Here is a 24,912-nt window from a genome sequence, read left to right as displayed (position 1 = left end):
CCACAGCACGGCCTATGGCACCACGTCGGGAACTCACTGCGCAGGCGCAAACTAGGCCCTAAAGCCTCGTTGTCTCGTTGCTATGGTTACCACAACCCGGAAGTGGCCCGAGCTGGGCGCCATGGCCTGAATTGGGGCCTGCCGCCCCCTGAGGCCGCACGGCCGCTATGGCCCGAGGGGGTGGAGAGGCGGCCAAGGAGGGGGAGCTGGTAAGGAACGGGGAATGAAGGGAGGAGAACAGCCTGGGGACGGGGCTGTGTGCTGGGGAGGCAGAACACGGAGCCATCAGAATCGTCAGGTCGATGAGGTAGCGGTTGTTAGAGGAGGCCTCTATCCATAGCATGGGGGATGTAGTGCTCCTTTCTGTCCCCCCCCTGCAGTTAGATGGAGGCTTTGAGGCCCGTCGTTGTGTTTTAAAAGCAAAGGGTTTGTTAATGTTTGCAGTGTGTGGAGTGCTTCCCTAGTGGCACCTTATGAACGCTGTGGCAGGGCTGAGTGCCTTCCTCATTGTGATTCACAGCAGCAGTTGTGTAGGGAGATCACACGGAGTGATAAAAAAAAGGCCTTAAAAATAACAAAAATAATGGTGTGCTGCAGGGAACATTGCCTCAGGAAATTAAAAGCTAACGGGCACAGTGTGTGAGAGGCACGCGTGCCTGCTCTCAGCCAGCACAAAAAGCTGCTTTATCTGCGCTGTTGTTGTCAGCCCCATCTCTTCTGCTGTCAGCTGGGAGTCTAAAAAACACCTCGTCCCCTCCTCGCTTTTCACAGTGAGAGAGATCAGCATCTTAACAAAGAATGGGGCAGCAGCTGGAAGCGATGTGGAGTTGGCAGCAAGTGAAAGCGTTCTTCTGTGAGGGCAGTTTGTGTTTGTAGAATGTGAAAGAGAAGTGGAAATTTTCCTTCTGCTGTAGATGTGCTCACATTGGAGAAGCAGGAGGTTCTGTCAGCTCAGTGTGAGGAAAAATCAAACACTTTTTTGACTCCATAGTTTGTCCTTTCTTCTCAGCCCTGTCAGTTCTGTGGTCTATTAAACACTCCTGTAGCATAGCAAGGGTGGGAACAAGGAAGGAAGGGGGCAAAAGGGTGAGTGAGTTGCTGCTTGACCAGCTGTGAGTGGGGAGAGGCTCATGCCGAGTCTGCATGTTGAGGAATGGGGAACCTGAAGGCCCCGCTGTATGATGGTGGACTCCAAAGTGCCTTGTCTCTGTGGTCCTTGTCTGAAGTGACTTACACTGTTAGCACACAGAACGTGGATCATGCTGTGTTGGCAAAAGTGATGACTTGTTTCCCATTAGTTGCATTTAAATTCTGTTGTGTTAGTAACAAATGATTCTGGATGTGTATTAAAAGCAGTTGCTTGGAAAGTAACAAATGTCACAGTTTGTGTTTATTTCCCAGGGAGATGACAGCTTGTCTGTGATAACCTGTGAATCAGATGCAGAAATGGTGAGTTGTATTAATGATGTACTGCTGATAAATGCCTTAAAAAGACCTCTCAGAATATTCTTGCTCATGCTATACCCGTGTGGTGGCTCCTGATCGATAAGACATCATTCAGAGGGGAGAGCTTAAAATCTCTATAATTCCAGATGTAATTCTGGCTTCTAAACCTCTAAAATCTCTAAGGTCCCTTCCAACCCACACGTGACTATGATACTATGAAATTCTTTGGGAGTTGCAGATGGTATTTGCTTCATTTTGCTTTTGAATGCCTAAGTAGTTATTTTACTGTGTTTTAATGGAATTGAACAAGCCTTTCCTTTAGAGAAGCGGTCCTACTCTACTCTGGTACAGCCTCTGCTCTGTGATCATCTTGTGCTTGCTGTTATATGTAGTGGGGACCAGGAAGGTCTTAGTTTTCTGAGCACAAATAGACTATTTTATAGCACAAAGCTTCAGTGGGTACCATCCTAATTTTGGTGACCGTTGCTGTGGCTAGATCTGCATGTATTTAATGCTTCTGGTTTTCTTTCATGCACAAAAGGTTTTGAGTTACTAGAACAAGTGCTCTTCACATAAAATGGAGATTGAAGCCAGTTTTGCAGTTCTGTGCTGGAGTGTTTGAAAAGCGCAATATTTTAAGTACACCATTTTCTTTTTTTCTTCCAGAAATTAAAGAAGAAAATTTTTCACAAGCCTCCGAAGTCACCAAGTAAGAGCTCAAAAATCTTCTGTTTCCATTGTGCATAACAGGATAGATTTCTCTGTGGCACAGGAGGTAGATTTATGTGAAACATCATCTTTATTCTGACTGGAATTGTTCATTGTGTGTGCAGAGTGCCTCTGGTTGACATTTGTATTCTGTAAGCTGGGAAGTTAGACTTTGATAGGCTAAATGTTCGAGTTCATAGTTTAGTTATGGTTCTTGATTTTCCAGCAAGGGGAAAAACCATTTTTATATTTCAAAGAAAACAATCTCAGTTGTTGTTGCTGATTGTTGTTACTTTGTGTTGTTTGTAGTAAAAGAAATCACATTGCACTTCAAATTTTTGCTCTAGGGTGAGGGGGAGACACACCCTTCTGATTGGAGCACATCTTCTTCCTTTGCCTGGAATCTCTAAATGATGGAATTAAAACAGTTCCTTAACTTTAACCATGATTTTTAGTTTAACCGCTTCTTCCTTCTCTTCTTAATTTGAAGACTAACTTGCTAGCCAATATAGTGCACATCTAAACTCAGCTTTAAATCATTAGTGATTTTCAGTATTTATACCTAACTACAATACCTGGAGTAGAGATAGGAGGGGATCTCCAGCAGTTGTGTCAGACCAATTCTGTTCTTTGATTACTGCTAGGAAGTTGCCAGTGGTTTAACAGCTATAGATAAACTTCTCTAGGTTTATCCATATGTGTTCCTCTCATATGAAGGACATTTCTGTATGTAAAATGAATGGATATATATATACAAGTGTGTTAAAGATAAGTATCCAAGCTGGACATGTAAGTACTTCTGCTTATGTTGAGTGATATAACTGTTATTGTGTTACTCGGCCTCTTTCTTTTATGTCTGGGAACCTAGAAACACAAAACAGATTTTTTGTGATCTTGAGCTTTTCCAGGCAATGCTGAGATATTTTCTTTTGTTTTAGAGTCTCCATACAGTTCTAGTACACAACTGTATCCTAAGAAAGCTGCAGTTTGGAGATCCCTGCAGGGAACAGGCAATGCACTTTTTGAGAGTGCAGCTATGAGAAACCCAAAGCAGATGTGGCTGGGATCACTGAAACAAGGTATGAGTGTAGAAGTTTTATCTGCAACATGGTTGCAATTCACTCCCGGGGACAGCTTAACATATGAACTTTTAAACAGGAAATATGTATTTGATTAGAGGGTACATGGGAAGTCATTTCCATAGTATTTATTTGGGTGGTTGGAACTGAATTTGAGTCATCTGATCTTGAGCATTGGAATTTATAGTAGGAATAATTAACAGCATCTGGAGCTTTCAGTATTGTATTTGTTCAGAATAAATCCACAAATGTAATTCACAATTATCCCTGATTTCTGCATTTTGTTCCATTTTTGTTGGCAGGAATGAGCCATTCCCTGAAATCAGATGTTGACATGGGACATACGCAAGCTGGTGTTTCTAGTAGCACTCCAGAGTATTTGAAGGAAGCTCTAGGAATGAAAAAGCCCAAACATTCCCGTTCTTCTAGTAATGGTAAATTCTGTAACTGTATGGTAGATAAATGTTAGTCGTCTGGTTTTCTTCCATGCAAACTCATGTTGTTTTTTAAGATCATTGCTTTAGTAAAACAAGACCCATTTCAATTTAACCTGTCTTGCAATACACCTGTCAAAATATGATCATTGGAATACTTTTGAGATTTACAAATTGGTTGAGGCAGCTCCCAGGTTTTTTGAGCAATGAATCACTATTAGCTTTCAGAATTTCTTGCAAACTGCCATGCATTTTCAGCTGAAAATGTTGCAAACATAATATGGTTCAGTGGGCCAGCTGTAGACAATTTGTTGTGACTTTGCAAAGCAGAGTTTAGGAACCATTGATAGAAACCATCTGCATGCCTGAAATTCTGTGTAATTGATTCCTTTTACTTCTCCTCTAGAAAGTGTTCTGTCATGTGGTTGTGATATTAAAATCAAATGGGTGTTATATGAAAAATCAAAATGTGAAACTTTAGTTCTGTTCTTTTTCTTAAATGAGAACTATGAAGTTAAAAACCCCAGTATGAAATTCCATTTCAAATGCCACCTATGCTGTTCCTGCTAGCACATACCTTGTGGTGACTCTAAGAGGCAGTAAACTTTCACCCATTAAGTATTAATTAAAAAAACATATTTTGGACGTCTTTAGATGTGTTTTGTAACTAATTGTTGGGAAGAGAGTTCAGTCTTCTGTGAAGTGTGTTTTTCTTCAGATGTCTGTTTTAATTTAGCACAATAGAGACAAGAAATATTTAGGAGAAGCTTGCCATAAGACGTAGCATGAGGTTCACATGGTAACACCTCAATTTCGGTTCCATTTATAAAATTAACTTCTTTGCTGATTTAGTTTCTTTTTTTTCATGGCCTAGGTTCCATGATGTTCTAAATTTTTCCATTTAAAGTTTTCATTTAGGACAAGATATTTCTTTCATTTCTGATTATTTTATGTATCTTCTTTTGTAGGCTACATTCCTGGAACTCCTGACTACAAGGAAAAAGAAGATATGTATGATGAAATCATAGAACTGAAAAAGGTACTGTCTCTCTGATGCTTACATAGTAAAAGCCATAGGGTCTCTGTCTGTCTGTACGTATCCGGACAGAATTCTGTGGTACAACTGAGATATCCACCCAACATTTTTGTGTTTGAAATGCAAGGTCTAAGCTTATCTATTTAAGGCAATTTCATTGTTCTTGTGGTGTGATAGATACTTCTGAGTACTGGATGTAGAAGCCTTGAAGTATATCCAGTCCTGAACCTCAGCCATGGCCCTAGCTGGACACAGAAAAGGTTCATTGCATTGGTTTCTTTGCCTTTCAACCCAACCTCTTTTTTTTTTCATTTTTTTTTTTTGTTTTCCATTCTCAGCTGTTGCTTGTCATGTTTTAACAATGTGATGAGACCAGATGTCCCTGTTCATTGCAGGGGAGTTGGACTAGAACACCTTTAAAGGTCTCTTCCAACTCAAACAGTTCTATGACAGTTTGTCAGGTGAGGTTTGTGCAGTGTATGAAAGATAAGGACAAGTTGAATGCTCAGGTTATGTATTAAAAAAAAAAGTCTTGGTTGTTGTAGATCATTTGTATAAGGTGGCCTTTCTGTTGAAACTTTTATTTATCTTCATAGAGAACTTTATCTTTGTCCTGTCATCTCCCTTACCTGTCAGCCCTGGTCTACTGTGGTGGTCTTTGTTTTATTTTTTTATTTGTTGTCTGCTTTGTCCTGGCTATCATAATTGGAAATGTTCTGATGCCAGTAACAATTCATGTGAGAACTCAGTGTTTCTGAAATGAGCTTTGGATTTTTCTCTCCTTTTTTAGACAATACAAGCTCAGAGAAATGAAGGAAATCGTATGAAAACTAAGCTCCGTCGACTAGAAGAAGAGAATAACAGAAAGGATAAACAGATTGAACAACTGTTGGATCCTTCCAGGGTGACTCTTTCTTTAGGGCAGGGGGTAAAAACTGACAAATAGTACTGATCAGTGTGACCCTTGGTTCCTTATCTCTCTTTGATTAGTAGTGAGTCCCTTCTGGAGCCATTTGGAACTGGCTTTTATCTAACATTGGGCCGCTTCTTCACCTCTGTAGCCCCCTTGCACATAAGCCAAATACAATTCCTTGTGCCTGTTGCTTTATGTATGCTTATTTACACCTTGGTAGTAGTGTGGTAATACAAAATGGTGAGCATAGGGACTTCAGAATTTAAGCTACTGGACTGTAAAATGACTGTGAAGATGAGTACATTAGAAACTCCTGTGGAAACTGCTAAGAGAAGAAGTAGACAAGTTTGTCATTCACTTTGTTTGTCTTTTCTTGCAGGGCTCTGAGCTGGCACGATCTTTGTCAGCAAAGAAGGCTGCTAATGGATGGGTAATAGTTTCTTTGCTACCTTTTGCTTTCATTTATCCTTTCTTCCTCTTCATGAGTTGAATCACTAGTGATATGGGAAAAAAAAGATAAACATTTAGGGAATCATGTGACAATTATTTTTATAGTCAGGTAAGTAACTGACAGGGATCTGGAATTAACCATACTGCACATAGCTTTCTTTGTCTCTTACTTTCATCTGTTTGCATCAGTGTCTTCCCTTTTACTTCCTGCTTTTAATGTAACAAGGTAATGGGTGCAGTTTGTTTGTTTGTTTTAAATAATGTGTAAGAAAATTATTAAGCTGATGATGTTACCATAGATATAAGATAGGGTCACAGGATGGCAAACATATTTATGATTTACTAAAGTATGTAGGAGTAAGTATGTCTGATTAAGTACAATTTACAAACAAGGCAAGATTATGGAGAAATTGAACTTATGTGAAGATATGAAGTATTCTAGCTCTCTGTTCTTTCTGTAGGTGGTTAATGGATTAAAACAGAAGATTATCAAGCTAGAACAGCAGTGCAAGGAGAAAGACGACACTATCAAGTATGACTTTAGAGGGGTAGGGACTTGTGTTGGATAAGATAATGAAGGGAATTGGAAATCCATGTTATTTTTCCCCCGTATTCTTTTTTTTTAACACAGATTAATGAACTTGGAGAATGTTTTAGAAATTATAAACCACCCACCCAGAAACTGTAAATCAGCGAGCATTGCAGTGTCTTTGCCAGTATTGCTGGATTAACTTTTGTGTTCTTCTGTTCTCAGCAAATTCCAGTCAGACATGAAGACCACTAATTTGGAAGAAATGAGGATAGCTATGGAGGCCTGTTGTGAGGAGGTACATCTGACAAGGCTCTCAGCATGCATGCTGGAAAGGAAGTTTGTTCAGTTGTTGAGTTGAAATATAAATCAAAGATTTTAGATATCCTACAGCTTAGGTACATGTGTAATTAGAGTACAGTTTTCATTGATATTCTTATAGCTCCAAGTATATGTACCAAAAAACCCTTTTATTCAATAATTTGTGTTAGCCAAGAATGGGGAATAATGAAACTAGTATTCATCCATAAGTGTATTGTACCATGTGAAAGTGACATAATGATAGCCTGATTTTTTTCAGTGGTGACATCATTGAATTTATGACTACCCAAAGGTGTCTTCCCCTGATTCTTTGTAATGAGCAAACGTGTTGTATTAAGTATGTCAGCTTATCTCAGCTAGCTTTTTAATAGAATCTATATTTCACACTTACAGGTTCATCGTCTCCAAATCCTCCTGGCAAAATCTGAGACTATGAAGAAAAGGTATGTTAACTCCTTTGAGGCAAATATTTGTGTATATGTATCTGGTATATCACTTGTATACTTTTGATGGAAAACAACTAAGTTTGTCATTTTCCTTTAGTCACTCTTTTTCTTCCTTGTGTACAGATCATTTAGTTGATGTGGAAAAAAAATACTAGAGATATTTTAAAAGTCCATAAAAGCTCTGAAAGTCTCTGCAAGTTTATCTCAGTTAAATAAAATCCATCTTCCCTCATGCCAAAAGACAGCACTAGACCAAAGTAAGAGCATGTGTGCAAGTAAGTGTTGGTCAAGCTGAGAAAGAGGGTAATAGTCTCATGGGGTAGGAAAGTATGCTACCACCCATGTAAAAACTTTCTTGCCCTCCTAGCATTGTTTTAAACTCAGGCAGTAATCTTAACTTTTAAGTGTCATCAGTCTTTGGACTGATGGAAACACAAGAGCTCTTTATGGGTCTCTATGTGCACTAGTTGTGTTTCCCTAATTCCTATTGACTCATGTGAATTAAAAAGTGGAATTTGATTTGTCACTGCTTTTAAAAAGTGTTCGTCTCTCGGCTCAGACGCGCAGTGACTAGCTTCTCAAGGCTGTAACCATCACACTTAATTTAGTCACAGGTGAAAATGAGTCATCAGGGCTCTTCCTTGTCTCCATTTATTTATGTCTTTGAAAAACAGTGGTCAGGGCCATCTCTTTTAATTATTTGACTGTCAGTCTCTACTTGAGAGGCCGAGCTCTGAAGTAATAGGTGAAGTTGAAGGTCAAGACTGTGGCACACAGACAGAGTGTTTCTTTCATGCAGCTTGCCTACATTATTTCTGGCTGAAATGAATGACATTTAACTCCTCTTTTATTGAGTATTTCTGTGTGAAGCTGTGGCTTCCAATTGTAACCACAAAATTAGACAAGCTTTCAAATCCTCTGAATGGTCAGCAGGTGTTTCATTTTAGTTTCTGTGAGCCTAAAATGATCAAGTTCAGGAATCATTATGATTTCTGTCACCTCATGGTTTTGTTGATTTGGTGTTTTTGATTTTTTTCCCTCCTGTCTGGGACAGCTTTGTAAATAATCATCTGTGATATCTAAACAGCTTTGTTTGTTTGTTTTTCCTGATTTCAGTTTCTTTCAATTTCCAAAATGTAAGTTAGGTTCATTTTTTTTTTACTCTGATAGCAAAATTGTAGACCATCTTCCATTTTACCTTACAATTATTTCAGTGATTAAGTGATGTAAGATTCCTTTACAGTAGCATTTGTCCAAAACTAGGTCCGTCCTTTGATTTCAGATGTAAGTTTGCAAGAACTTATTCATTTAAGTGTTAAATGCTTCATTTAAGTATTAAGTGCTTCATTTCACTAGAAATCTGTTTTGCTAACAAGCTTTACAACTTTGTACATCTGGAAGCTGAGATTTCTTCCTCCTCTTATTAGAAGAATTAGAAAGGCAGAATCATTGTAACACTTGAAGTATTTTTAATGCAGAGCAGGTTTTCCCTATTCTAGTGCTTCTCATTTCCACACATCAATGTAAATAGCACTAAATCTGTTTCAAATATCTCACTGATTCAAATGTATCTTAAAGAAAGAAATACATTTGTCAGGAGTTTACTTTCACAGGATTGGAGTCTTTCACATTAGAGCAGCATTCGCAGTTATTTCAAAATACATTTATGTGAGGGATCTTTCTGTGTATAGCATGTTCTTCCAATCTCAAGCTGCTTTTACTGAATGGAAGAGAGCAATTTGGAGCACACAAGTTAGCTTTCTGTGTTGAAGGCTTTTTTCAGACAAGTCTCTGCATTGGCTGAAGTGTTTTTTGATCTGTGGATTAGATTACTGGTAAAGGCATTATACACTTTGTTAAGAAAAAAAGTAGAAAAGTAAGTAAAACTCAGACAAGCACTCCTGTTCATGCACTGAAGAAATGAGCATATAAGGTAATCAATGAACTTTCAAAGTTTAACTTCTTACACTGATGTAAATTAAAGTCATTGTGAAAGTGTTGAGCAAAATTATCTTTATTGTGTTAGAGAAAAAAAATAAATCAACCTCTCTAATCAAAAATGCTGAGAAATGTTATCAGGGAGGAAGTGGAGACAATTAACCAGCTAGATAGAGAGACTTTTATTTCTTTTGATGCTGCTTTTTGTTCTCTGCTTTAAAGTTAACTTCCTGTTTTTGATCCTTTTTCAAGTGCAGAGGGCAGAGATACACAAAAACGACTGAAGGCACTGAATGCTGCTGTCCTTAGGTTGTCCCGGAATATCAAGGAATTGCAACATGAGAATCGGTGTCTGAAAGAAGATCTAGATCACATATTGAGCTGTTCTCCTGCATCCAGTAAAACAAAAAGTAGGCACTGAAAAGTCGATAAATGTGGGGCCAGGGATGTAGGTACATTTGAAAGATGTTTGAGAGGGAGGGCAGGACCCTAGAGTGGCAGAAATAAGGGAGGTAAAACAAAAATAGAGATTTGGTTTGGCCAAACGTTGTAACAGGTGTTTGTTAGAGGGGTCTATCTCTACATAGTAGGGATGCTGCTCCAGGATCCCTGAGAATTCTGGACTGCAATCACTTAAGGATTAAAATTTGCTGGCAAATTTTTCCAGTTGTTGAAAACTGAAAAATACCAGAGGCTTATATTGATTTTTGAGCTAACTGATGTGGGAAGTCACATCCATCGATGTGATTTTCATCTTTTGGTTGCTGCCTCTTTACAGCTTAGTGATCTTAAAGCAATCCTTTTGTATGGGCAGAGAAATATTAATTCACCAGTATGGTTTCCTGCTTTAAGTTTTGTTTTTGCATTTAGGTTATAGTGAATGGAGCAGACAGAGCCTTATGAAGCGGATTTTGGAACTAGAAAAGGTGAGCGTTAATGTTCATGTGGCCATCTTAAATGTCTCTAAACAGAAAATATAGTTACAAACTGCCACGAGCGCAAGCCAGTGTATTCTGTCTCACACATGTGAACTGATGTTTATGCCACGTTCCTCCCCTTTTCTTCTTTTCTCAGAGTTATTACATGTAGATGCATGTTTTAGAAACAGTTTTCATTTCATCTTGTCTCGTGGCCTAAGTGAAAAAATTTTATGCTTAATTTTTCTCCTCTTTGTGTTTTCTTTTGTGTAAATTTGTCTTGCTCAGAAAGTAGGCAACATGGAGAACACCAGAGTGTTGTCAGCAGATAGTGAGTCAGCACAGTTACTTGGTGTGTCATCTTCACCATCTACAGGCCCAAGTCATGCAGCCTCTCAACAGGTAGATCACCTTGAGGAATGCCATCGTCTCCGAGGGCTAGTGAAGAAACTGAAGAGTGATAGGAGTGCTCTTCAGAGTCTCCTACTTACTAAAGAGTAAGTGCATTAGTGTTCTTTTTGTTTTTTGTTTTCTTTTTTTTAGCATAAGTTTTGTTCTGGTTTGCCACTTTCTCCACTTAAACTTTCCTTCTGCTAGGGCATACGCTGTTTTCTTTCTTGTTAGCAATTGATTTGCAATTTAAGTTGCTCAGACTACTTTCATATGTCACTGTGTAAGGGCATGCTGGTTATTCTGATCATGAGCAGTGATGTACACAGCTGTGTATTGCTAATAGAGCACTTCATTTCACTTCATTATTTAAAAGGGTAAATTAAATGTTTGGTTCCATTCCAAATTTAGGAAAACCCATTTTGTTTAGAAGTTTAAATAAAAAAAATAATTACTTTATTGAAGTCTGAAAGTTGAAAGTATTGCTTAGATTTCCTTACACCTGTATAGGTTGGACATCAAGCAGTTACTTCAGGCCAAGGCTGAAGCAGAGCTGGAGCTGCAGAAGTGCCAGAATAACAAGGAAGAAAGCACTAAGGAAGAGCAGACTTTAAGGTATCGTATCTTGTTTTAGTAAATCTTTAAAAGAAATAAGTAACACCAAGGAAAAAAGAACCAGCCAAAACCCATTAAAGAAAATTCTCATTTGAAGTCACACAAAATTCATAGATCATATGGACTGCGGGAAGTTGGGAATTCATTTAGGCAAAACTCGGATGGGTGGATGGAATAAGTTATCAGGGGAAGAAATCTACAGTCTTTAAAGAAAGTAAAAGACTGAGACATAAAATAGGAAGAATTAGATTGCAAAAAAAAGCGAATGAGGTGAATGGAGAAATAAATCTGCCATGTTGTACTTAAGAAATTTTTAATTTAAAGAAAAAACTGTAGTATCTTTACCTTCTTAGTATCCTTACCTTATCTAGAAGCTTCTGCCTTTAAACCACTGCTAATATATTGGTAATAATCCTGTGCAAATGTAGGGGAGAGAAATAATGATTTCCTTACTTCTTTGTAAGCTGGGACTTGGTTACAGTTCCATAGTTGTCAGTCATCGTTTCAAATCTACTTGCATTATTAATAGCATCAATTGTACCATTCTAACCTTGGGCCATTTTCTTTATAATTTTAACCAAAGGCTTTGCTGTCGCAACTTGAGAATTGATTGTCAATGTTCTTTTACTATGAGAGTATGTCTAATGGTTCCTAAGCACCGTTTCCCACTTTGACATTTAAAAAATCCAAAGTAACCCAATTTTATGAAATAGGTTCAGTATATTCAATGCAGGAACACAGCAAATGTCTAGCTATTAATACATTTGCCTTTCCAACCGCAGCGAGGAAATCCAGAGCCTTACACAGAAAGTAGGGAAATCACAGTCAAAATTGGAGGAAGAAGAAAGACAAATGACAGAAGATGTATTAGAGGAAGTTAATAAGGTACAGAGAAGTATTTTGTGGGTATTTTTCCTTTCATCTGATATCCTGTGAATTGATCAGATAGTCTAATTAGCTAAATTAGACTCTTCGGACAAAAGACACACACAGAAGGAAAGGGGGGGAGGGGGAGGAAGTGAGAAGAAAAACAGCCCTTGCCAATGATTTTATGCTGACTAGGTGATCTTTTAGGGCACCTGTGCTATCCAGTCAGAAAATACTATTTAGCTTTTCTGTTTGGATGGAAGCTGAGCCCTTTTTGTTTTGTTTTGTTTTGTTTTTTCATATGAAAGTTTACCAGATAATGAGCCCTAATTGTTATGAAAACAAAGTATTTTGTTGGTGGTTTTTAGTTTCACTGCAGTTAGGACATGATATTTAAGTAAAAATGGAAGAAAATGCCAATACAATGCAATAAGCACTTAACCCACTTTAACTGATGTGTTTCTAGAGTTAAAGTATTCATAGCGTCTCCATTCTGGATGCTTAGGTGTCTAATAACTGTGTGTGCAGCCATTTGTCCTGGACAGTCTTAAATAGACTTGTGTGCTCAATTTGTTTTATTCATGAACTAGGAGTAAACTTGGTATCTCAGTAATCTTCCAGTCCTTTGCTGAATGTTCTTGTGATTGGTCTGTAGGGAGGAATGGGCACTGACAGAAGTGCTTTTGGATATAGGGAGGTCATGTTAATCTCATTCCACTAAAAACCATTTGACAAATATAACCAGAGATTCTGATCATTTGAACTTTAAAATTAAAGTACTTGAAAGTTACCTGAAATACAGGTAATACAAAAATGTAAATAAAAATGTCCGTGAGCTTAAGAGGATGCTATTTTTGATATATAGTGCAGTTCTGTAGGAATCTAACTTAGATTTCTTGTTACAGGGTGATGGATGTTAAATGATGTTTTGAATACCAAATAACTTGAGTTTCTATTTAGAAACAGCCAATGAACAGTCTTTTCTTTCCTCTGCAGACTATGTATATTCTTGGCTGGTAACCATCTATTTATTGAAATGTTCCCATTATTTGTAATTATCACTAAGTTCCTACCAATTTTTCATTTTAATGGTAGGTTGTCACTTTTAATATAACATGATCCATTTGCTAAACGTAAGCCTTTAACTCAGCATTTCAAAGGTTATAAATAAATCCTTTTCAAGGAATCAAGCAGCTTTTTTCAGGGCCTATAAAATCTCTCATTCCTTTACTTGGGATTTTATACCAACAAAGTAGGTTAGTGTTTTAAAATTGCTGTTGTAACTTAAGTTTGGCAAGTCAGTCAGATGATTGGTATAGGTTTGATATTTAGGGATCAAAAGGATCAGTTGGCCAGAGGCTCAAGGTACAGCCACATCTCAGGAGAAATATCTGGAAGAAAATCTTGTTTTGTTCTGTTTCTTTGTCTTTTTCCTCTAATTAACTAATTTCTTTAAGACAGAAGAGTAGGGTTGTACTAATTTACACAAGCTCTCAGTTTTGCACGTGTCACATGATGGCCAACACATCAGTAAGGTTAAATACAATTTTGGGGTCCCACCTGCCAGAAGGAGACACAAGAGAGCTTCCAGGTTAATTAATATTTGTGTTCCTTGGAGAAGTATTGCAACATTAGGTACCCTAACATTTGTTCTCAGTCCGTCAATAATATAATAGTTTCTTGTCAGCAAAGCATTGGTTTCCACTGTAAGAGTTCCTACTGCTTTAGCAATGCATAGAAACATAGAAGTATGTGTAGATGAAAACCTTTCCATTCCCATGTTCAGCTAGCTGCTGAAACAAGGACAGGAACATGTTTTACAGTAACAGTCATCTAGATTATAGGCTTGAACATGAGCAGTATTCAGCAGCATTTGCTCCTTACCGTCCTTTACACCCTATAGGAAGGCAGAACATTTAAGGACTTTGGGTGTTGATTTTTCTGAGTCAGTTGTAACCTTTATCCTGTCACAGAATTCTAATTTGCATCAGTGTAATAAGTTAAAGATTCTCCTTCTCAGTGTTCACCAGTCTGCACTGTTAAAGATGAAGAAGATTGCAAGAAGGAACAAGCTGCCAGATGTATCCAGAGATGGTGGAGGTTGTACCAAAGCAAGGTGAGGGTCTCCAGCTGGGAAGCAGTGAGGTCATCCTCTGAATCTTAGTCTGATTTCAGAGTCTGTGTAGCCTGCTGCAGGGCTCCAGGAGCTGCAGCAGTGATTCCTTACCATCATCTTCTCTTGCACCACTCTTTTCAAGTCCTTCCTGATGCTGCTTTTGGCTTTGCTTCCTAGAAGCTTGTTTCTGAGAAGTGGAGTTTCTATGTGGGGGAACCTGGGTGAGCAGATAAACTAAAGGAGCAGAAGCAGTGCTCCCTTAGTAACACTGCCACCTTGGATACTCTTCTTGTGGCTCCTTCCTGCTGCACATAGTGTTAGCACTGGAGTGGAGGCCAAGCTAATAAACCTAATGTGCAGCTGATGTGTCCTGTCCCTCTAATGTGCCACATCAGAGAAGTCTCTTCTAGAAACTAATGCCTATAGCACCAAGGCAAGCTTTCATGAGAATTGTTTTGGTCTTTTTTCTTCTTCCTGCATACTGTTGTGAAGAACAGACTTCTCAGTGCTTTGAGCCTGTGCTTAGGAAAGCTGCCTAACTTTCCATTTGAGGCTGCAAATGAATGACACAAGAGCTAAAGCTAGAGTAAGCGGTACTGAGTCCTGATATCATTGCACTTTTCCTTATTATCTCAACTGTTTGTTCTTTCTTTTTTCTTTTCCCCAGTAAGCTTTCAAACAACAGCGGAGTTTGTTAGGCAGTGAAAATAATGAAATGATAAAATATAAGGTGGGGTTAAATTCTTTTAAATGATTGTGTTATTTATTATGTTAAACACTGAGATGTAACAATCTACAACTTAATGTATTTTCCATTTCAGAGGGAAGAAATTGCTCTGGGTGAGGTGAGTATGTTTAGGATACCCAACAAAACAGTCTAACTTGTATTAAAAGCATAACTCAATAGTATTTTTTTTATTAAAGAGTTTGTATTGTGATATGTTGTTCAAAGACCATCCATGATCCACCTTGTGACATCCTGATAGTGTTTGATGTATCTTGTCAAAGTGTTCACCATTCAATCTCAAGTTTTCTCTATGTTTTTCATTTTCACTGTGATGAATCTTCAGAAGAATTTCAAGTAGGATTTTGAAGCCTTTCCTAAAGAGAAACATTGCTGAGTGTTCTTCAGAAACTGAGCTTGTTTGACAATTTTGTCACTTAATAAATGCTTTGCATACAGGATTTGATTAAACTTCTCTCAAATCACACAGCATAGCGTCTTACACTTGTTTCTTACAGAGAATAAATCCTTCTTGCAGAGGTCAGAACAAATTCTAGTTATATGACACAAGCATGTGTTATATCTAGATTAGAATCTAGTAAAATATTTGAGCAGAGAGGAAAGACTGCTGCATTCAGCATAATCACTGCAGTGGTTTGCCAGGCTTTACTTGATTTCTGATCATACCAGAGCATCAGAGATCCTGCTGGCTAGCCAGAATCTAATAGGAGAGTGGGATAATATTTCTCTATGTGTGAAATATAGGCTAGCACTGGCAGCTGGAATGTAATTGCATTTGATAGGATCAGTGATGAACAACTCTTAGTCTGAGTTTAAACCATGGGTTGTTTCATCCCTCCCATGCTGGGTATTCTCTGGATTGTATCAGAATATCTGTGAAGTAGATGTGTGCGATCCCTTCAGCATACAAAAATGTGAGGACGCTACTGTCCATTGCAAAGGGAAAAGCTATTTTGCATATGTGCCTCTATGCCTGGGACTCCTGTTTTAATTTACAGCTGCCACCTTTCAAGGGAGTTACCATTCCGTTTTTCTTCTCAATGCTAGGCAGTTGTTGTGCTTCAGGCAGCTTTCAGAGGACATCTGGCTCGGCAGAAGCTGCTACTGAGTAGTGGGCTGCACGATGCCCAATCCTACAACGGGAAAAGCCTTGGAAGAAAGGTAACTTTGGGAACAAATGGTTATCCAGATATACCATTATTTTCACTTTACTTTATACAGTAAAGTGAAAATATACTTCCACATTTAGTTCTCTGTGTCACCCAGTAGAGCAATCTTAATGCACTGGTTGGCAGCACCACTGTATTTCCAGAGAGATATCAAGTTCATTCCCTGGCATTCCTTTCTGACTTCTTTAGTCCACAGTTTTTCTTAGAAGTAAAGCTATAATTCCTCTGCATTATAGACTGTAACTGTGTCCTCTTATTTTTTTCCTGGTTCTTCTATCAGCCAGTAACATAATCTTTATGTCATTCATTTTGAGTGTTATTGGGAACTCTAATTATACCTAAGTGTTCGTTGAATCGTTGTAATAGGCAAACCTTTGTCACTGAATTTCAGAAATAAGGATTTAGAAACCCTCTTTGACTGCCTTGAAAAGTAAAGGAATCTTCTTTGTGGTTTGTTCAACCAAAGACTTGCAGTTTCTTCAGTTATGTTGAATTTTCTTCAGATAGCTCAATTCTGAGTGTGGAAAAAAAAATTCCTTACCGATCAAGCGTTTTTTTCCTGTTCTGTAAATCGTTTGCCAGCTTATGTGAACATCCTTTGCACCTTTAGCAGGCTAAAATTAATTTGTAATTCTCCATTCATGTTGTCCATCTGGTTGCACTTGACAGTTCTAAGCAAATAGGCCAGTTGTAGCAGGACTGAATAGATCTGCTTGCTGCAAGCAGAAGACATATCCCTCATGAAGGCTGCATTACCTCTTTTGACTTCTAGATGGTTTCATGCCTGAGATATAAATGAACTTTAGAACTCTATAAACGTTATCTTGCAAATATCTAACATTTCATTAATTGAATATTGATACTTCAAAACTTGTAGGGTGATCAGGTTTGCATTCCTGCTGATTTTGTCTTATGGAACCTTTAAGGCTGCAGACCAAAAGATAGAAGTGTTTGCTCCACTGCTGTTTTCACAATCAGGAATAAAATTGACAAAGCTTCTGTCATGTTTCCATGCAATTTGTGAAAGGTCATTTCTCTTTGATCTGATTACTCTGCAGAACTCCTGTGTGCCTCATGTGTCAAACTCCTTGAGCTCATCTTCTCTCTGCAAAGAGAAAGAGAAGAGTGTGACATTCATCCAGTCCGTTTTCAGGGCTCACTTAACACGTACGGTACTGCTTGAGGAAAGGTAAGTGATGAATAGATTTTTCTGCAGTACAGTAGAAAAATTGTTTTTATTACAGAGGAGGGGTAATTTTTTTGTGTAGGATGTTAGTGTGTGTTCCTTGGCACAGAAGGAGAAAGAGAGCATTGTTCAAATGCACACACAAGATAGCTTGCTCGTGGGTATGCAACTGAAGAGTTTCTTGTTGCAGTCTTCCTACGTCCTGCTGCATATTCTCTTCCATAGGGATGAGGGAAAGTAGAAGAAAATAATTACTCTTTAGGAAAAAAAAAAAAAAAAGAAATATAGTTGCTATCAAACTCATTGCTGCTACACTAGCTTAAAATTGAGCGGAGCCCTGACATGTAAAAGTTAAATGTCATGTGGAAGAAGAACAGGAAGGAGACAGAATATGATCTCACATGCAGTCTACTCGGCTCAGGAAGAACTCAGTGATTTGCTTACTACGTAGATTTATGGTGGCTCTGACTTGAAAATGTGCTTCCTTTTTCTCCAGGGTTTACTGTACCAGAAGCCATTAGTGCTGACTGCTATGGTTACAGTGAGAGTTACTTATTATCACCTCATGTGAGTGACTGTGCTCACTTCCCTAAGTGATAAACTTTGATGCTAGTAATACAAGACACTGTCCAGTATGCATTCTGACAATAGATTGGTGTTCCTGTTCTGTACCTCATGCATTGTGTCTTTTTGCAGGCCCTCTGTGTCTGGCACAACGAGTGAGAAAACTGATTCTGCTGCCTACATTACAGAGAACAAACCAGTCTCAGCAGCACTCCAGAGAACTTCAACCAGCATGTCATCTCTTCCTGGTAATCACATTTCCCTCTGTGCTCAGAAGTATGTGGAGTTTGAGCAAATGTGTCCTTAATTTTACAGAGAACTCCTGCATGCATGTACACATCCTTGCACTCTGTATGCATGTAACCATTTATATAAGCAAGTGTCGTCCCTCAAATAAAGACTATAAGTTCTGCAAATACCACTTCCAGCTTCTCTGTGGTACTTCACCTGCTTGCTGCCACTTCAAACTGGAAGGTCTCTCTGGGGTTAATGGTAATTATTGAAGGAGCATAATGTTCCCTTGTATTGTCTCACTACTCTTCAATCCTCCTCACCACTGTAGCTGTTGTATGGTGTTTTCCACCATGCTTTGGACCTGAAGCTGTAGACAAGTCAGTTGTGTCTATTCAGTCCTGTTTCTTCAGCAGTCTTCATTTGCTGCAGTAAGGAAGAAGCTGTGGATAATCTTTCCAGCTGGTACCACAGTGGTGCAAACTGGGAAAATGTCTTTTCTTTTTTCATGGCTGATCTACAATTTGGTTTCCTTCTTGAATTCTACTTGCTGCTTCTGAGAACACACAGCTAAAACCAAAGGTGCTTCTAAGAGGATGTTGGAAGTACTGAGTAAGAAAGGCAAAACAATGATGCAGAAAGAACAGCCTTAGACTTACAGCTTCAAACGAGTTAACAACAAACAGAAAAAGCTGGCACTATCCTGAACAGGAGATTTAATGGACCCCAGTTGGAGAAAAAAAGAGCAGCTTTGAAGGTGACCTGAGAAACATTGACTTATTTTTGTTGGTGAAAAGCTGACACTCCCTGCAGACGTTCTGAGAAACAGAGCATGGTTTAAGCAGCTCAGGCTGTTTCTCTAAGATATGAGATGGGGAATAATCCAGATTTGTTAGGGCTGTGAATACAAAGATTACCCTTCAGTGGAGGAGAACGTATATAAGAAACTTCATTGTTTACCATATTCAGAAGCACATTCAGCTACTTTTGAAGGGGTCAGTAATACTGAAGATATTTTAGTTTTGAGTGATTTTAGTTATGCCTAGTGATAGTATCCAGAAAAGAAACCCCACAGCCTCCAGTTTTGCTTGGCCTGTACTGCTCTAGCAACTTCAGGTTTACTAAAAGTCTGATGTCTGTCCTTCCTAGCTCATGACTGATGTGAAAATGTGCTCATGAAATTGGCTGTTGGAGTAATGCACTTCACTGGTCATTTTGTATTTTGGAAAGCAGAGGAGACACAAGGAGCTTGTTTAACAGCTGAGTGATTTAAAGCAATCAAATTCCTTTGGCTTTAAATCATGCAGCTGTTGAACAAGCTCTTGCTTCATTCGTTCCAAGGTCAAACTCGCATTTTGTGACCTTTGAATCTTTCAAAGATCTGAAACTTTCTATGAAAATACACACAGCAATAAGTCATTTAATTTCACAAGCCTTTTGGCGCTATTCTGAGAGGAAAGGGAAAGATGAAAGTGTGTTTTAAAGAGGCTTATATATGAGTTAGAATAAATTACATTGTTTTCATCACGTTAGGCATCTCTGTTTTCTTTAGAGAAATAAAATCTACCACAAATGTTGCAGCATTCAGGGCTGCTTCGCTGTGTTTACCAGTGTGGATACTGCTTGAAGGTTTGTAGCAGTTTCTTTGCTTCCGATGAAGTGGAACAGATGATAACAATTCAGTCTATAATGTAGGTTTTTGTTTCTTTCTGTCAGGGGAGTGATAGGAAGGAAGAGAACGTTCTGAATATGTGTAGCAATCTTGAGTAAGCACTGCCCTCCACATATTACTTTGCCGCTCTGGATGCAACTGTTAACTTATCTGAAGTATTATTGAAGTCATAGTGAAATCACATATAGTTGTTTCTCTGCTGTGCTTGGCCATTCACAAGCACAAAGATATTGTTGTCATTTTGAAGTGTGTTCAGCTGAAGGTGAGGGCAATAAAATCTCGTTCTTCAAGAACAGGATATAATCACAAATGATTTGGTCAACATTAAGCCATTTTATATATGATATCTGTTTGTTGGTGGAGTTGCATCTCCTAGTTACTGTGCTTGCTTCCAGAAGTTCTCTTTGCTTATCCCTATCGCCAGCACTCATAAATCTTTCTGAAAAAATTCTTATGTTCTTTGCTGACTGATACAGAGAGGAATTTCACTTAACTAGAAAGTCACGCGTTTCTTTGCTTCTGTAGGTTGAGGTCAATGTAATGGCCTCCTGCATTCCTTGTTTCCATTCACAGGCTCTCTGTCTGTCACCCTTTCTCTATTTTGGGGCTGGTTGCAGTCCCCTTTTCTTTATTCCACATTCCAGTTGCTGTGTACGCCTCTTCCATACTAGCAGATTTCTTCATCAGGAACCTCTCATTTCACTGTGATAGCCATGGAACATCAGTTCTTCTCCCTAAGGAAGGTTCCCTGTATGCCCTCTGTTTTCTATTCCAGTGTCAAACTCTCAGTGCAAAGCCTATTACTTGTGTGTCTCCTTTTTCTACCACGAGTCATCTTGATTTGTTTTCTTTTTCTCTAGGTGATAGTTTTTTTTTCAGAGAACCGATACTTGAAACAAAAATAAGTGGAGCTGAGAGCAGGATGTTGAGCTAGAAGATCTTAATAGCTGTCGTCATTAAGTTAATACATTTCTTACACAGGGCTTGGAATCTGCTGGTTCTGCTTGTCAGATGTAAAGGACCTCATGTATCAGTTTTCTCTTTTCAATTTTTACTGGAATCACTAGGGTTCTATCTGTTTATGCCTTGAACATTTCTTTAAATTACAATTGCTGATATGCGTAGAACCAATTGAACTTTAAGTAAGGTATAACAGCACGTGAAGATATGTGGTGGTTTATAGGTAGATGAATGAACAACATCATCACTGACAGCTTCTGTTATATTTCTCAGCCATTTCCCTTCTCTCTATTTATATCTGACTGTAGTTCTCATTGTGACCTTTATGCTTAGCTTAAGCTTGCTTGTATCATTTTTTCCTTTTCTGACCATGTAATAAATATTAATCTTTATGACCTGGGATGGTTTCAGTATCGCATTGCTTTACTTTGTGGTGTGTAACCGCTTGCAAAGATTTAAAGACAATAAGACAAATCATGCGTGGTCAGTGTGTCAACTTAATGCTTGGCATGCATGTTCTTTCATTAAAGCAGAACAGGAATAGTTACATGCAGGAAAAGATAGATGAGAGTTATTCATAACTACAGGTAATTCTGGAAACTTGATGGCTCAGAGAATATTACTCTTCCCACAAGGGCTTGTTTTTGTCACGGTTCTTTATTGATGCCCTTGTTTCCTTTTGCAGTTATTTCAGCCGGGTCTTGTGAGAAGGAACCACAGCCCACTGTGTCTCTGTCTATGGATGAAGCTCACTCGGACGATTCAGATGATCTTGTAATTGTGTCTCCATCGCTGAGGATGAAGAAAACCTCCACCCACTTCTTTAATGGGCTCTGATCTTGAATTATTTGATTCACAAACAAAGGTATTTCCACCAAGGTGAAGCATATCAAAGATGAACAAATCGGGGGAGTATTAGCCTGCAGTTGTCTGCTTTTTTTCAGCTGTGGGTGAATACTTGTTTGATATGTCATCTCTGCAGATGTATATGGCTACAAGGTGCTGACTGTTGGTTACCCTTAGCCTTATGGTACAAAGAGATTGGATTTTAAAAGTGCTGCACCAAAACAGTTGATTTTGTGAGATGGAACTTGAAGTTGACAAATCTAAATGAAAGCAGCAAAGACTCGAGATATTTCATAGAATCATGGATTTGTTTGAGTTGGAAGGGAGCTTTAAAGGCCATCTAGTCCAACTGCCCTGTTAAGAACAGGGACGTCTACAGCTCCATGCTGTGCTGAGAGCACTTTGTGTCAAACAAAGGCATTCAAGTTGACTAAGGTACTTTTTCAATTGGAAAGTGAAAACTGGCTTAGCCCCAATTTTCAGCCTGTGTATGCAAAGGGGAACAGCTTGTATTTGCTATGAGGTCCTCTCTGTTTAAAAATTGTGTTGTCACATTTTAATTTGCATTTGTCTACACTAAACATTTACAGGCTGTGCAGATGTTTTAGAGAATCACTTCTCATAGTCCTGCTCTAGGCCTCCTGCATCTGCACGGTTTTCTTATTTATTGCTTTTTCCCATTGTGTTTGCTATAGTATATTGTACTACTTTGTATGTGATCATGTAAATGTGTCTATTTATATTTGTCAGAGAAAGGGTGCCATGGCAGGAGTGCCCTTGTGATGAGTTTTTCTGCTTACATATCACAAATGCAAGTGGATAATGCACGCATTAGAGATGGCACTGGAAACATTTGGCATAGAAGATATGGGGCTGTATGTCCTGTTTCAGCTTACATCACTGGATTGCCTAGAACCCCCACCTAGCTAGACTGCTCATGCACTGCACACTGAGGGGTTTTAAGTTAAATGTTTCTTTGCTGTTGATTTCTCCTCTCAGCACTACCTTTGTGTGTGTGTGTGTGTGTGCACGTTAGCAGTATATACTGCAAATACACCCTCAGTCCAGTCACAGGCAGGGACAAGGGTCACAGCCATCTTCTGTCATTAGCTGTGAGGCTTATGCTGGAAGGCATGGCACTGTGCACTCTGTGCATGGGGATGGGTAAAGTATCTCATGTAGCCTGAACCGAAGCAGGATAAGCAGTTGGCTTATAGATGTCAAGACAGCCCAGAAACAATAAGACCAATAGACATTATCTTTACCAGACTTCATGAAGGGACCAGTGACATAATGGGCTGTGGAGAACACGGTCAGAGGAATCTTTTTTGATCCTTTACACAAACAGTACCTCTTCCTGTCTGGAAGGAGGACCTTATATTCCAGGTTATCACTGCAACATCCTCCAAAGGCATTAAAATGCATTTTGTTTTGCTTTGTAAATGGTGAACCAGGTAAATTACGTGATGTTTACTGGAAGGAGAATTTATTTTACAAACACACAGTGAAGTCTTTGCGGAGACCCTAATGGTTTCTTTGTCATCAAGGAGTAATAAAGTCTCCTGTAAACAGAAAGCACACTCTTAAATAGAAGATTTTTATCACCTTTTCCCTCTTCTTTTTTAAATTAAAAATCAGTCGCTGCTGTATTGCAGAATACTAATAACTCAGAGCTGTCTCAGCCCTCTGATTTCAATGAAGCACTATCTGAGCTTATCATAGTTCATGCCAGTACTTGCAGCCAAAGAGGAAACTGGATGGCTGCAGCACAATGCAGCTGATTTCATTTAATCCCAGCAGTAGAAATGCTGTCTTTGCTGTTTCCAAAGGCAGTTTTGAGAGCTCTCCATACCCAAAGCAGACTGAAGAATGTCATTTGTACTCGAGTTGGGTAAATTTTTTCCTCCTGGTACTTCGAACACGTGACTGCTCTCTGCAGAAAGGTTGAAAAAAGGCATATAAAATAAAAGAATAAAAGGGATAAACTCCTCTTGGCAGAAGCCTGGACCTATTTCCCTCTATTGCTGAAAGTCATGCTATTAAAAAAAGAGAAGTCACTTTGTCATTTTGCTAAACAGAAGCAGATCTGTATTGAGTTTCTTATGTATAATGTTTCAAGTCTGTAACTGTGCCTGTCATGGATACCTCCAGAGAGGGAGTAACTAGAGCTGAGGACTGACACATTAAGGAGAGAATAGGTAGTGTGTGTCAGGACCGAGTCTGATATAGAGTACTCACCTAACTGTTACCCTACAGGGAAACACTTGGACAGCAAATGTAATGAAGCTGACATGCAATTTATGGTGCCATAATAAAGAACCAATATGAAAGTCTCAGGAAACAGATACAGAGTAGAAAGATTTCTGTCTTAACTGAGCGTATGACCAGCAGCAATGCTGTCAATAACTGAATTCTGGGTAAAGGGAAGACAGTCCCTTTGTATGACCCAAAGTCACCAGCGGAAGTGTGGAAAGGATCAAATGTCTTCTGGGGTGAATGAGCTTCATAAATGCAAGTCTGCTGTCTGATAGCCATAACAAATGTGATGCTTCCTTTGAGCACGCTTCAAACTCATAACTCTGAAAGATAACAACACGGTCACAGCGTATGAATGTTTGGTATGTGCTAGAGAGAGAAACCTCCACAGTGTGAATGGCCTGGAGATCTGGGAAGAGGCGTGAAGCAGTAAAGGAAGAAAACATGAATGTTGGATGAAATGGCATTTTTCCCATCCTCAACTCAGCAGGGAGCTGAGGACAGCAAACATCTGTGTGCCTCAAACCTCTCAACACAGGGTCAGTGCAGACATTTCGTGTCTGAAAAACATTCTCTGCCGAGATCACTGAGAACCTCGCAGGGGCATCAAGGTCCTGAATTCAAGTCAAACTCCTCTGTAACCTCCCGAATAGCGCACTTTCCATTCTGATGATACACAAGTTCTACGTGGGATAACGTCGCCTACTTGAAACCCTTTGCAGTTTGCTGTGCTCTTTGCAGGTAGTGATCACGTGTGAATGTTGAGATCTTTCACATGATTTGATCTCTTCCTGTCCTTAAGTGCCTCTGCCTGCACATATTTTACTGAGGCATCACAACCTGAAAGATGTGATATTTCCGACATAGCTATGCAAATAATCTCTAGACAGGCAGCTTCTTATATAGGTGAAATGGAAAGTTATTCATCTTGGCATATCAAAAAGCCATCATTTGTACGATTGTTTTAATAATCAGAACTGTGCAAGTTATCTTGAGATCTTTTTAAAAGCTCCAACAGTTGCGGTGTGTTTCCTCCTGACTGTTGAACTTTCCAATAAAGCCCGAGTTTGTAAATGAA

At 38.9% G+C, this 24,912-nt stretch overlaps 1 protein-coding gene across 6 annotated transcripts in view; it reads left to right on the top strand.

The window, feature by feature from the left end:
- The window catches only part of IQCE (IQ motif containing E), a 25,864-nt gene extending 952 nt beyond the window's left edge, over positions 1-24,912 (top strand). The window contains exons 1-22 of one of the 6 annotated variants that reach the window (XM_015876797.2): positions 23-209; positions 1,402-1,449; positions 2,113-2,155; positions 3,093-3,233; positions 3,536-3,667; positions 4,636-4,706; positions 5,494-5,607; positions 5,996-6,046; positions 6,528-6,598; positions 6,821-6,893; positions 7,310-7,359; positions 9,553-9,710; positions 10,171-10,226; positions 10,506-10,714; positions 11,118-11,222; positions 12,005-12,107; positions 14,110-14,205; positions 15,027-15,050; positions 15,998-16,111; positions 17,178-17,308; positions 18,002-18,117; positions 21,418-24,912. In XM_015876797.2, the coding sequence (XP_015732283.1) occupies positions 168-209; positions 1,402-1,449; positions 2,113-2,155; positions 3,093-3,233; positions 3,536-3,667; positions 4,636-4,706; positions 5,494-5,607; positions 5,996-6,046; positions 6,528-6,598; positions 6,821-6,893; positions 7,310-7,359; positions 9,553-9,710; positions 10,171-10,226; positions 10,506-10,714; positions 11,118-11,222; positions 12,005-12,107; positions 14,110-14,205; positions 15,027-15,050; positions 15,998-16,111; positions 17,178-17,308; positions 18,002-18,117; positions 21,418-21,569 (2,100 nt within the window). In that variant the 5' untranslated portion in view covers positions 23-167 and the 3' untranslated portion in view covers positions 21,570-24,912. Of the gene's footprint in view, positions 1-22; positions 210-1,383; positions 1,450-2,112; positions 2,156-3,092; positions 3,234-3,535; positions 3,668-4,635; positions 4,707-5,493; positions 5,632-5,995; positions 6,047-6,527; positions 6,599-6,820; positions 6,894-7,309; positions 7,360-9,552; positions 9,711-10,170; positions 10,227-10,505; positions 10,715-11,117; positions 11,223-12,004; positions 12,108-14,109; positions 14,206-15,026; positions 15,051-15,997; positions 16,112-17,177; positions 17,309-18,001; positions 18,118-21,417 lie in introns of those variants that run through there. The other 5 variants (XM_015876795.2, XM_015876793.2, XM_015876792.2 and 2 more) reach the window with 5 other exon arrangements.

The sequence above is a fragment of the Coturnix japonica genome, chromosome 14 (assembly GCF_001577835.2).
Source record: "Coturnix japonica isolate 7356 chromosome 14, Coturnix japonica 2.1, whole genome shotgun sequence".
Classification (NCBI taxonomy): domain Eukaryota; kingdom Metazoa; phylum Chordata; class Aves; order Galliformes; family Phasianidae; genus Coturnix; species Coturnix japonica.
The sequence above is the reverse complement of the archived record's forward strand: the minus strand, read 5'-3'. Positions and strand labels throughout refer to the sequence as shown.